The sequence below is a fragment of the Enhydra lutris genome, unplaced genomic scaffold (assembly GCF_002288905.1).
Source record: "Enhydra lutris kenyoni isolate GAN:26980312 unplaced genomic scaffold, ASM228890v2 scaffoldscaffold38, whole genome shotgun sequence".
In the NCBI taxonomy this organism is placed as follows: domain Eukaryota; kingdom Metazoa; phylum Chordata; class Mammalia; order Carnivora; family Mustelidae; genus Enhydra; species Enhydra lutris.
The window spans coordinates 7480281-7493154 of NW_019154122.1; the positions used below are offsets into that span (position 1 = coordinate 7480281).

General features: G+C 59.4%; 1 protein-coding gene across 5 annotated transcripts in view; it reads right to left on the minus strand.

Moving 5' to 3' along the window:
- LOC111154660 (Rho guanine nucleotide exchange factor 10 like) overlaps window positions 1-12874 on the minus strand; it is a 101421-nt gene that overhangs the window by 23893 nt on the left and 64654 nt on the right. For all 5 annotated transcript variants that reach the window (XM_022514451.1, XM_022514450.1, XM_022514448.1 and 2 more), the window contains 4 exons: window positions 11690-11776; window positions 9871-10091; window positions 9313-9467; window positions 4944-5092 (listed from right to left, as the gene is read on the minus strand). In XM_022514451.1, coding sequence (XP_022370159.1) covers window positions 4944-5092; window positions 9313-9467; window positions 9871-10091; window positions 11690-11776 — 612 coding nt within the window. The remainder of the gene's footprint in view (window positions 1-4943; window positions 5093-9312; window positions 9468-9870; window positions 10092-11689; window positions 11777-12874) is intronic.

The window sequence follows — 12874 nt, forward strand, 5'->3', positions numbered from 1 at the left end:
CGCTGGCTCCGCAGGGGGCAGGCTCAGCAAGGTCAGGGGTGGCTGCGGGGGTCCAAGTGGACCTAAATAGAGACAGCTGGTGGGGGCAGGGGTGCAGGCAGAGGCCTGTCCCCAGGGAGCCCTCCAAACATCGTCTGTGCTCTGTGGGGCCGACCCTAACCCAGTTCCTGGGGCCTTCTCTGCTCCGAGCAACTTCCCTGCCTCCTCTCCTCCTGCCCTCCCCACAGCCACACACCTGCCCAGTTCTGCTCAGGGTTCCTGACCTCCAGGAACCCCTCCTGCTCCTGTCCCTCCTCTGGCTGGATCTGACAGCCCTCATGCCTCCCCTGGGTTCCCACTGGGCGTGGGCTTGCCCCCTCACAGTCTCCTCACCCTGGGCTGACCCTGAGCCTCCCGGGTCTGCTCCCCACACTGGACTCTGAGCTCCAAGGAGCTGAGACCAGGTCATACTCGTGTCCATCCCTCCAGCACCCCAACACAGAGGGCCTGGGGATCAGGACACCCATCTCTCCAACCACTGTGACTACTGACTCTGAGCACCACGATGTTAAGCCAGACGCGGGGAAAGGAAAATGAACAGGCTGGAACTCTTGGCCGGGAGCCGCGTTGGTGGGAAAGGATTGTGCGTCAGCAAATCAGAGTTCTGAGGAGGTACACGTGGTAGGAAAGAAACTGCAGGGGACACACGCGGCCTGAAGGACGCAGCCTTCTGCTTACCCAGGCAGCCAACACCGAGATCGAGAGCAGACTCGGGAGTCAGACGGCCATGTTCAGCTCCCAGTTCTGCCTCCTTCTAGCTGTGTGACCTGGGGCAAGCCACTTAACCTCTCTGTACCTCTGTTTCCTCATCCATAGTGTGGGAATAATAATAATGCTCATCTCATAGGGTGATTTGAAGAAGAAACAAGTTAATACCTGTAAAGTACTTAAAACCCATCCCCGATCCGTATGTGCCGGTTAGTACGATTCTCCCGGGAGTGGTAAAAATCAGGGAAAGCTCCTTGGAGTTAACACAATCCCTAGATTAACTCCCTAGGTCTCTACATCTGGGCCGGGGCCCCGCTAGGCACGCCTTCAGCCACGGGCACACTCCCGGGCCTCTTGGCTCGGAGCAGGGAGCAGTTAGCTCTGAGCATGGCAAATCCCCACGGAGGCTCTTCTCTGGCCTGGGGAGAAGGAACCACGTCACCGCAGATAAGCAAAGCCCTTCCTCTGAAGTAAAGCCTTCTGCAAAGATGTGCGCTGAGCCCTGGGAGGGCAGCCGGCTCTACGGCCTGCTCCTCCAGGCCCGGCCAGCCGCGAGCCGGGCCCCACAGATGGCATCATTAGGCAGCAGCCAGACGGGGCTGTTTCCAGAACCCCAGGGCGAAGGTGGGCAGGCTTCCTCTCTTCTAAGCAGAGGCAGGCGTGCAGCCTCATTAAACATGCATGGCAATCACCTCGTTACCTGGCCGAACGCAGTGTGTACTGAGGGTGAGCTGCCCACACCGCGCAGCACACAAACTTTTCAATTTCCCCAGCTGCAGACAGGGCGCGTGCTCCCTCCGACCTGCCACCCCTTCCTCCGTCCTGCCTCCCCTCACCCAACGCCCTCCCGATGTCCTCTGCGGCATGCAAAGCAGGTAGAAGGCCATATTGATCCCCTTCTTGAGAGCAGCTGGTCCAGAACTAATCTTAAATCATCGCAGCCTCGAGCTGGAGCCTGGTGGCTGCTCGGCCCCAGGGACGGTGGGGCCAGAGCTGAGCTTCGGGGCCGGGCAGGACTGCACTGCGGCTGGTGAGTGCAGGAGCGGGGGAAGGAGAGCCAAGACCCAGCCCCGTCCCTGTCCTGCCCTTCATCCGTCTGTCTCACGCTCCCGGGACAGCTGTCAGCAAAGCCAGGATGGTAGACCCGCCACACAGACGCACGCCCCACACCCACCAGCAGCACCAACTCAAAGGGAGTTTGAATCTGCAGGTAAGCCCCGTATACGGTAAGAAGGAAGGACATAAGTAAGGCGAGTAATTAGAGTGACAACCAGCGATGCTTGAGCACGTGCCGTGTGCCGGGTCCTGTGTGAATCAGCCCTTCCGCACCTAAGTGTTCTCATTCAGCCCTCTGCGGGGTCCTACCAGCATCGCATTCTCTAGGTGGTGCCACGGAGGCCCAGGAGGGCTCAGTACCTTGCCCAAGGGTTCAGAGCTTGGCAGGACACAGCCAGGGCCATCTGAAGCAGCCAGCAGCCAACCACACCTCCCAGGGAGTGGGGTGTCCAGGGAACCCAAGAGGGGCATGGCTAGGACGGAGATGGGGGCCATGGCCCTGGGTGATGCCTCCCGATCCAACCCCCCCCTAGAAAGTCGCAGGGCCCTGGGGTGGGGAGCACTGGGGACCCAGCTCGCACCAGGGCTCAGGTCCTGTGGCTCACACCTCCCCAGCGACCATGAGCCGCTGGCCCCCATGTGGTTCCTGGGTCCTCTGGACCCTTCCTTACACGAGTCTTCTTTAGAGAGACCTCTTGGTTCACAGGCTGCCTCCCAGCATCCCCAGCTGCCTCCTCCCTCTCCCTCCGTTGCCCCTGCTGGCAGCGCTGAGAGTGTCCTTTGGCCAACAGGGCCCTCGGAAGGCCTGCTCGGCCCGTTTCCATCTCAGCCTCCCTCCGCTCTTGGCTTCTTCGTGTCTCTGGGCTCACTCTTCCCACACAGACAATAGAGTTTGTGTCTCTCCACCAGACTGGAGGCCCTCAAGGGCAGGCGTGTCTCCCCCTTCAGATGGGAGGCCCTCCGGGGCAGGCCTGGGTCTCCCCCCGTCAGTCCGGACGCTGCCATGTGCAGGACTGGGACCCCTCCCCACTTTCCCAGCTGCCCTCAACTGGACCCCAGTGCTCACCGCAGCTCTCCTCCGCAAGGACTGGAAGTCACACAGGGTACTAGCAGGAGAAAGCCAGGAAGGCACCCGGGCCTGATGTAGGGACAAAGCAGGGACAGTGGGGGAGGAGCCGCACGGGGCCGGCCAAGGAATCGGACGGGCTTCGTCCTCCCTCCTGCCAAGTGGCTTGAGACCCTCAGGGACCCCAAAGACCCTGGGGGAACCAGCTCTCCCTGCTCTCCTTCCTCTCAGCAGGTGGAGGAGGTGAGAGGCCCTTGGGGCCGGTTTGTGGGGAGGGGTAGCAGGCAAGCCCCCCCAAGCAAACCAGGGGCTGGGAAGGAGGTCTGTGGCTACAGCTGCTCAGGGCTCTCCTCCCCACTCTGGCTTCCCCTCAGGAAAAAAAAAAAACCAGCAACCTTCTTCCTCTTACGGCCTCCCTGGCCCTCCCCAGAAACCCCCTACCCACCAGCCCGGCCCAACAGCACCAGTGAAGTCACTGGTCCTCGAAAGCATTTGGGGAGGCTGCTGCCTGAAGGATGATGACAGCTCAAAGCCTAAACCCTCCAGTTCTGTGCAGAGCACTGTCTCCCACCCACCCCCCACCGGCTCACGGGCCAGCCGGTAATCCCTCCTCCTCCACGCCCTGCACCGGGAGGGGCCTCTCATCAAATATGTCCCGGCGCCAGCCCTGACCAGGACGGTGGCGCCCAAGCATTACCTCAGGGCATGAGAGGACCCCCAGGAAGCAATACGGAGCCCCCTTTCACCAACGGGAAACCAGGGTTCACAAATGGGGCCCAAACGAGTCACCAGCCGGTGAGCAGCCGTGCTGGGTCGCAAAGCCGGGCGCCTACAGCTCCAGGACTGCCCCTCGGGTTCCAACAAACATGGGAAAGTGAGCACCATGATCTGGAGACTCAAGACAGGGTCCCAGGGCTCGCCCACAGCTCCCTAGGCCTCAGTTTCCCTACCTGATCCAGCCCTCAACCTGCGATCCTACAGTGGCAGGATTCCCTTGGTGATCTCGCCTGGCTATCATGTAGCCAGCTCACAGCCCATCTACAGAGACGAGCCGGCGGGCAAACGGCCATCGTGACCTCACAGCAGCTCACCCAGGGGGCCTGTCTGCTCCGAACCCGAGCCTATAACCAGACCTCTACTCCAGGCCCGATTACCAAGGCCCCACGCCAAGCTCACAATCCAAACAAATCAAATGAAGGCAAACATCACCAAAATACCACTGCGCGGGGGTGGGGGGGGGCGCCCACGCCCTCGTCCATGCCTGAGGCCCAGGGTGGGCCCTGCGGTGTGGGGAAGCAGGGTGGGCAATGCTGTGGGTCAGTTACAGGCACGGGCCCAGGGTGAGCCAGGCCGGAGCCATGTGACCAGGCCCCATCCGGATGGCCAAGGCACAGGCAGCACTCAGCTCACAGCTGGGCAAGGAGGACCCAGCAGCATCCCCCTCCACACTGATCAAAGAGCCCAGGGCGCCCGGCTGGATCAGTTGGTTAAGCATCCCACTCTTGATTTCGGCTCGGGTTGTGATCACGTGATCTTGGGGTCGTGAGATTGAGCCCCGCGTCAGGCTCCATGCTCAGCGGCGAGTCTGCTTGAAGATTTCCCTCTCTCCCTCTGCCTGCTCTCATTCCCTCTCCCTCCCTCTTTCTCTCTCTCTCAAGTAAGTAAATAAATAAATCCTAGAAAAGGAAATTAAAGAGCCCAGCCTCCAGGACAGCTGCATCCACCAGCCTCCCCTTGGCACAGCCGGGTCCTGGGTACGGTGTAAGGCTGGGCTCCCAGTCCCTGCCCCACAGGCAGCAAGAGACCCAGGCTAGGGGCCGGATCACGGCTCAGCCCAGTAGTCGGGACTCTTCCCCTCCAGGCAGCCCTAGGGATGCATGCTGGGGCGGATGACAGGGCCCAGCAGCGACATGGGACCCACTGTGCTTCTCAACAAACTCAGATCCCTGAGATGCAGCTGGGCCTGAGCACAACGCCAGGGAGGGCACGAGACGCCAGGGAGGACATCCACGAGGATGTGCCCAGCAGGTGGCCTGGAGGCCTGCGGCCTTGAGCCACAAGGTGAGGCCAGTACCTGAGTCTGCAAGGTAGTGGCATCCACCACGGTGACCCGAGGCCCACAGCTGGCCCACACAGCATCCTCCAGGCTCAGCAGGGTGCGGATGGGTCCTGTCCCCACAGTCAGGCACACAGGAGGGCTCTCCAGGTCCCAGGGGACACCTCCTGCAGGGAGAGGAAAGCAGCAGGTCAGAATGGGGCAGGGGGCGGGCAGGGGAGGGAATGGCACACAGGGGCCCAGGGCTCCTCAACCCTTGGGAACTGTCAGGAACCCTCAGCAGTGGGCCCAGCAGCCCCACAACACCCTCTCACCCTTCTCTATGGCCCTTCTCCCTCCTCCAAAGGGACGGGGCTGTTCCTATCTGCCTCCATTATGCACCCCCAGGGCTGTATCCCCCAGTTCACTCTCCTTCCCTCCTCTATGCCCCTCTTTTCCACATGGATTCCCCCGCCCCGCCCCCTGCCACCCTGTTCCTTCGTTCATCCCGCACACACTTAGTGAGCAGCAACCCAGGCCAAGCCGGGTGTGGGTACGGCGAGGACAGGAAGGAGTCTGACACAGACCCTGCCCTCCAAGAAAACCCTTTTGGCAGGAGAGACCACGGGGCTAGTCAGCAGTCCCCACACAAGCTGCCAGGCACAGGTGAGCAGACGAGCACAGAGGCCTCGAGGAGTGCTGAGACAGACAGCACCCTCTGCTGGGGTGGGGGTGGGGGCAATCCGGAGAGGCTTCCCAGAAGACGTGGCATCCGTGTGGCCGGCCAAGGAGGCAGCTCGAAATGGTGGGAAGTGCCCTGAGCTGGCCCGGGTTCTCCTAGAAACTCAATTAGGACTTGGAGCACACGTCTCCCTGTTCTCAAGGCCTCAGTCTCCCCATCTGTAAAATGGGGGGAACCACCCAGACTGTCTCTGAGGATTTTTACTAGATGTTTCTGGCTGACTCTTGCCAACTCAGAGATCTTGCCACCTCTGGGGCACTCTGTCCCCTTTGCCAAGATCTCTGATGCCCTTCCTCCTCCAGAGAGGCTGCCACCTCCAGGGTCAGAAGAGGAAGTCTGAGAGGCCATTAGTGCCCAGTCTACTGCCCCTGAAAACAAAGCACACCAAGGGACCTGGCCTGGCTCAGAACAAAATTCTCTCCTGCCCACCCCAGGAGGCTCAGCCCACCCAAGAATGTGCCAAGAATGTTCCCTGGCACGTGAGCAGTGCCCGCAGAGGCTGCTGTTTCTCCAAGGTCACACCCAATGCCACACAGAGCCCCAGCGGCCGCCCTGTCCTGCCCGTGTGCCAGGTAAGGGAATGAGGGCCCATACTCTGGACACAGGCAGCAGTGGCTGGGGCCTGGGAGGAGGACAGAGCCTGCTGCTGGTTTCTCAGTGCCCAGCCATCCCACATGCTCCCCACCAGCCCCTGGAAGGAGTCCGAAGGAACCCTAGCACAGACTGTCTCCATGGGCCAGGTGCTGGGGGCACAGCGGGGTACAGAGTGGCGGAAGCCGCTGCTGGGAGGGGTGGTCTTGGGAGGAGCCCTCGGAGGAGAGACCACACCTCCTACCACTCCCCTCCCCTGGGCTTTCCCTCTCCCTCTGCCTTCCCCACCTGTGAAACAGGTTCTCCCCTTGCCCTTCCGTCCTACTTAAAATGGGCAGACTCCCCACTCAGCTAGGAGCCTGGGCATAGGGTCTTCCCGGCCCGTGAACATGAGCACCTGGGAAGCAGACTGGGCCGGGATCCCGGCCGCGGCCCCCGAACATCTGCCAGACCCCGGACGGTGGCTTCACCTCTCAGAGCCTCACCTGTCCAAGGGGCACGACCGTGCCTGCCCGCGGCCGGGGCTGTAGGGCCGGGGGCCGCGTGGGGAATGCTGAGCACAGGGTCGGCCCACGGCAAGGGCCACCAGCGGCTGTTGCTGGCACCGCTGAATGCTGGCACGCGCCAGACACTCTTTTCGTGAATTATCTCCCTAACTCCTGGCAAGTCTACATGGAAGATTCTATTCTTATCCCTGTTTTACGCTGAGAAAACAGACGCAGAGTTTAAACAACCAGCCCAGGTGACAGGGCCAGAAAGTATCCGGCGCCCGTGAGCTCCTGTTTGGTGTCGTTGGCCACAGCACAGTGGTCCGCACGGGCAGGTGCGGAGGCCACCTGACCATGTGACAACGGACTCCTGGAGAACAAAGCTGCAGAGCCACCCAAGGGGTGACAGGCCGAGCAGGATGTGAACCATGCTGACTGGCCCCAGCCTCCTTCCCAACCCCTGCTGCCCTCTCAGCTTCCTGGAGTTCCCAAAGGGCTCTGGGGCCGGGGTGGTGAGTGACCACAAGGTGGCCAGGCCTCCACTGGGGGGACACTGACCCCTCAACCCCGGCACCAGAACCACAAAACACAAGGCTTTGGCGCCTCCCAGTGGCCAGAGGTAAGTACTGCATGTGCGTGGCCAGAACCGGAGCCACTCTGGCGGGAGGCTGGTGGAGGGTGACCTCTCCCAGTGAGGAAGCAGCTGGGGATGCTGGGACCACACCTGAAAACAGGGAGATGGGGGCTCTGCCCCAGGGGCACAGAAGTTTTGACCACCAGAGCCCTTGTACTGTCTCCCTATATTTCTCCGGCACAGAGAGTGGTCATGGCGGCCAGGGGAAGGGGCTAGGGTCTGACACCCCTGAGGGTCACATGCGTGCTGACCACTCCTCCCCCTGCTGGCATCTCAGACATCCCCCAGGAAGTCCTGACTCCAGGACAGAATGATAAACTGGTAAAATTTAATAATAGTGATATTTTTATACCAAAAAGGACAAGGGACAGATGTCCCCCATTAGAGGACAAAGCTCCAATAGGCTTCCCTTGCTGGGCCTTGTTTTCCCCAATACATTTATGTTATTTAAACTCAGTTGGTGGGGGCAACTGGGTGGCTCACTCAGTCTGCCTTCGGCTCAGGTCATGATCCCAGGATCCTGGGATCCAGCCCTGTGTCAGGCTTCCTGCTCAGTGGGGAGCCTGCTTCTCCCTCTGCCTGCTGTGGCTCTCCCTGCTAATGCTCACGCACTTGCTCTCTCCCTCTGACAAATAAATAAAATTTAATAAATAAAATTTTAAAAATAAATAAATAAACTCAGTTGGTGACATTTCATTATGGTGGCCACAGCCATCTGAGACACCGCCTCACCCCCCAACCCCCGTGCCCAAACCAACAAGTCAGGAACCAAGGGGCAAAGCGCGCAGGGCAACCCAAAGTGGGGACCAGGAGGCCAGAGCAGAAGGCAGGCTCACAGGATTCAGGGGGAGCCAGGGAAGGGGGTGTCCCTTTGGAACCCACATCCAAACCTCCAAACACTGGAGCCCATATTTACATTGACACACATGCAGTGTCTGTCGGTGAAAGGGATTTTTTTCCCTCCCTCTTCCCCCTTTAATTAAAAACTATAAATGCCTTATCAAAAGCTAATTAAAAATACCAACACAGTGCCAAGTGGCAAAAAAATAGCTCAGTACAAATATCCGTTTATAACCCTGCAACAGGCAGTGATGACGCAGCAATTAGAGGCTGGGGGAGGGGGGGAGGGAGAGGGGAGGGGGTAGGGAGAGGAGGAGAAGGAGGGGAGGAGAGGGAGGGGAGGGAGAGGGGAGGGGGGAGGGGACAAGAGGCAGGGGAGGGAGAGGAGGGAGGATGGTGCCTGTGGGTTGGGGAGCTTCAGACTCCTCAGCCCTCTCTGGGCACAGTGGGGGCGGCTGCCCTCCCCCCAGCACATATCTTGGAACCGTAGGAGCTGAGCTAGCAGACGGGACAGGGACTGCGGCCCTCTTCATGCTGTGCACAGACCGTGCCCCCTCCCAGGGTCGCAGCTTTGGCCAATCTCGCAGGCAGTGGTGAGAACTCAGAGGAAGTGCACACATTAAGCTCTGAGTGTTCCCGGGACTCAGCAGCTGAACACCGAACACCACCAGCCTTGTCTTCCAGACATCACCCTCGGATGCATCCCGTGGCAGGTGGCTCAGTAACATGACAGGTGCAAATGCTTAACGTCAGTAAGCACTCACTCTGCCAGGCCCAAGGCTGTGCCTTCGCCAAGTTGTTGAACCCACTGGGACCCGTGAGCCGTGGTACTAACATCATGTCCATTTTACAGATGAGAAGACCCAGGCGCAAAGCAATTTGCTCACCACTGGACACAGCCACCTCCTGCCAACGGGGGCGGGGGGAGCTGCCTGCATGGCAGTGAGCACCCCGTTCACTCAGGGACCCCAGTGGGGATCAGGGATCTCCAACTACCCCCAGATTCCCTGATTTGTTTCCAAGCTGCCTCCTCAGCCTGTCTCCCACCACCGTGCTAGTACGGCTCCTAGTCAGTGCCCAGGGCTGCCCCCCACCACCCCCCAGCCTCCTCACCGCTGGTCCGAGGGTAGGCGGCGAGGGTCCCATCCTGCAGACCAGCAAACAGGTGGAAGGGGCTGTGGCACAGGCAGAGCACAGGCTGCAGACCGGGGCTCCTGCAGGTCGCCAGGCACTGGGTACCCATGTCCACACTGCCGTAAACCAGGATGCTGCAGGGGCGGGGGTGACTCAGGTGACCACCTGAGTGACTCATGGAGACCCTGCCCCCACTGCCCTGCAGGCCCTCCAGAGAGGCCTCCCTCCCCTACCTAGAGGCTGCTGTTCTGCCTTCAGGAGGCTGGGCTTTCCCAGGGTCTTTTAAGGATGGCACCCTCCCCACCCCTGCCCCAGGGAGAAGCAGGTGGGAGGCTGGAGAGGGGGCAGACAGAGGTGCTAAGAGGACTGTCTTCAGGACCACACAGACCCAAGTGGGAACCCAGACATGCCGTCTTCTAGCTGACCCCCCAGGCTGCTACCCCTCAGTTTCCCGCGCAGAATGGGGCAATGATGCCGGCCTCACAGCCACAGAAAGAAAGGAAGCAGTGATGTGCTCCTCTGCCCCAGGCCCCTCACCTGCCATCCTGGAGCCCGAGACAGATGGTCGGATGCACTGTGGTCGAGGGGTCAGGGGCCATGTGGCTCTCGTCTCCACTCTCCCCTTCTTCTGGCTCGGGAATGTACTCCATGCAGAGCACAGGGGCCGCCAGCGGGAAGGACTTGACCGTGCGGGGCGAGGGCCGGTTCAAGGAGAAGATCTCAACCTGGCCCCCTGCACCTTCCTGCCCGCCCCCAACCTGCAGTGGAGACCCAGACAGGCCATCAGGCACAGCCACCAGGGTGGGGACAGAGCTCGGAGCCTGCCTTCCCGGTGAACTGTCCCAAATTTCTACTGATACTGAGGTTAGGCATCGGGAAGAGCGTCCCCTCTCCTGCCCCCACACATCCCGCTGTCCCTGAAAGTCACTCTTCCCCAGCTGCCATGGCAACAGATTAGATTCAGGGCCCAAAGGAACTCAGGCAAGGAGCCGAGGTAGACCAGATACCCGTCAGCTCTCTGTTTCTCCAACTTTAGAGTGAATTTCAACCAACAAATAGTGAACATATGTCTGCCCCTTTACAATGTCCTCCTCTGTCTGGTTCACCATTCCACCTCTATTCTTAGCCAGTGGCAAGCACTTAATATACACTTGCTGAACAGATGAACAGACGGATAAACGGATGGATGGAAGGAAGGGAGACAAGAGTGGGTAGATGCATGGACAGATGGACGGATGATGATATGGAAGTGAACGGATGGATGGACGGATGGATGATTCTATGGGCAAGTGAATGGATGAATGGATGATTATACAGATGGATGGATGGATGGATGGATGGATGGACAGGCCATTGGATGATCATTATGGATAAGTGGATGGATGGGTAGATGATTATATGGATGGATGGATGAATGGATGGACGGATGGACAGATGGGTGATTACAATGGATAAGTGGATGGATTGACGGATGGATGATAATATGGATGGATGGACAGATGGATGGATGGACGGATGGACCGATGGATGATTATTATGGATAAGTGGATGGATAGATGGGTAGTAGGTGATTATATGGATGGATGGATGGATGGATGAATGGACGGACAGATGGATGACTCTCACGGATAAGTGGATGGATGGACGGACGGACGGACGGATGGATGGATGGATGATTATATGGATAAGTGATGGATAGATGGATCGATCAATCAATCATCTGATTGGTCGATGGATGGATATAGCACATGTTAGATACTGGGGAAACAGTGAGGAACAAATCTCCCTCAGAGAGAATATATGGGATGGACTCTAAAGGGTGAGCCAGAGTTTTCCTGCCTGAGGGCCTGGAGACAGGAATAAGCAGGAGCTGAAAGGTGGCCTGAGCGACGGGGAGGTGGACCCTCCGGGAGTCCCTGGGAAAGCACAGTCTGTGCCACAAAGAGCATACGGGGGCCTATTTGAATGAAAAGAGGCTCTGCCAGGAATCCCAGGGGGAGAGAAGGCGGCTGGGATTGCTGTCAGAACTGGGCAATACCAGCCCTGCTCCCTGACCCCCAGGGTGAAGCCCCTGCCACCCAGGTACTCTGCACAGCTTCGTTCATTTCCCTCATGGCACATGACCATTTGCAAGAGTCACTCTCCCTTCTTGTCCCCTGTCTTCTGCTGCCTTGGATGAACCCACGTCTGCCAACTCTGAGCACAGAGCCTGGCACGGAGGTTCCCAGGAAGACCTTCTGGGTGAAGGTGCACATGACGGGGCCAGCAGGCATTTTCCAGCATCGCCTTCCCACTGCTGCCCTCCCTGCTTCTGTCCTGAGGCCACAATCCCTGGCTGGGCTCGGGAGTGACTTACCCAGAGGTAGCCCTGTGGAAGGGACGTGCTGACCGCTGAGAAGCCCAGCAGGGGACAGCTGACAGGACTGTGGACCAAGGCCCCAAGCTGCGGAGACACAGAAGGCACACAGGGGCTGAGCATCAAGGTGTCAGAGATGCCAACGTTTAGCAGCAGGACCTCTGTCCAAACCACCTGTGGGGATTGTCAAACCTGCAGATTTGGGGGCCCCATGCAGGTCCCGAATGAGAATCCTTGGAGACCGGAAAGTGACAGGTTTCACAGGATCTCCAGGCAACTCCTATGTACTCACATTTGACCAGTGCTCTCCTAGAACCTTCTGGCAAGGAGGTGCCTGAATGATACTCTGGGCCCGCTACCGATTTTTCGAACTAAGCAACATCTGGATAAGATTTGTTGAAAACCACTAACACCCACCCCGCTTTATTTTACAGATGAGGAAATGAGGCTCATGGTGGACGCATGAATGCCCTAAGCCACAAGAAGATGACGACAGGGCTGGCCTGCACCAGCCTCCCTCCTAGATCTCCCTGCATTCCTCCAGAAAAGCACAGTGGAGGAAGGAAGGGGTGCTGGACATCTGGTTCCACCCCGCTCAACAACAGAACTACTCCACAGACAAGCCCGCCAGCACCGGAAGGCCGAGGGGCTGGCAAGGCTGCCCACGGGGGCCAGGGTCTCCGTCTTTGACCGGCTGTCATCAAGAGCCACTAGCTGCTCGCTCCTCTTGCACCTGCTGCCCCAAACCACAGGCCAGATGGCTCTCTGGGGCCTGTTCCCTGTGCTCAACCCCACCAGTCGGTCTCTCTGGCCAGGACAGCAGTGCATGGAGGTGGCCCGGCCCTGTCTTGAACCCTGCTGGAACCCCTGGCCAGTAGGAAGGCAAAGGAGGCGCATAGGGGAGAGCTGGAGGCGCCCCAGGGAGGACCTCAGCCACCCCACCCCCCATCCCCCCCACCCCTCTCTGCTTGGGCAGGTGTTGCCCTCTGCTGGTGCTGCAGGCCCGGGCGGCCCCGGCCCAGGCGGGAGGTCCTAACCAAGTGTCTAATGGTTGAAGATGAGGAAGCCCAGAGAGGTCACCTCATCCACTCCCCTCGTTTAGGAGTTGGCAAATTCTGATGTTCGGGCGTGGGGGAGGGGACACGACTAACTCAAGGTCACACAGCAAGTTGGCAGCAGAGTTGG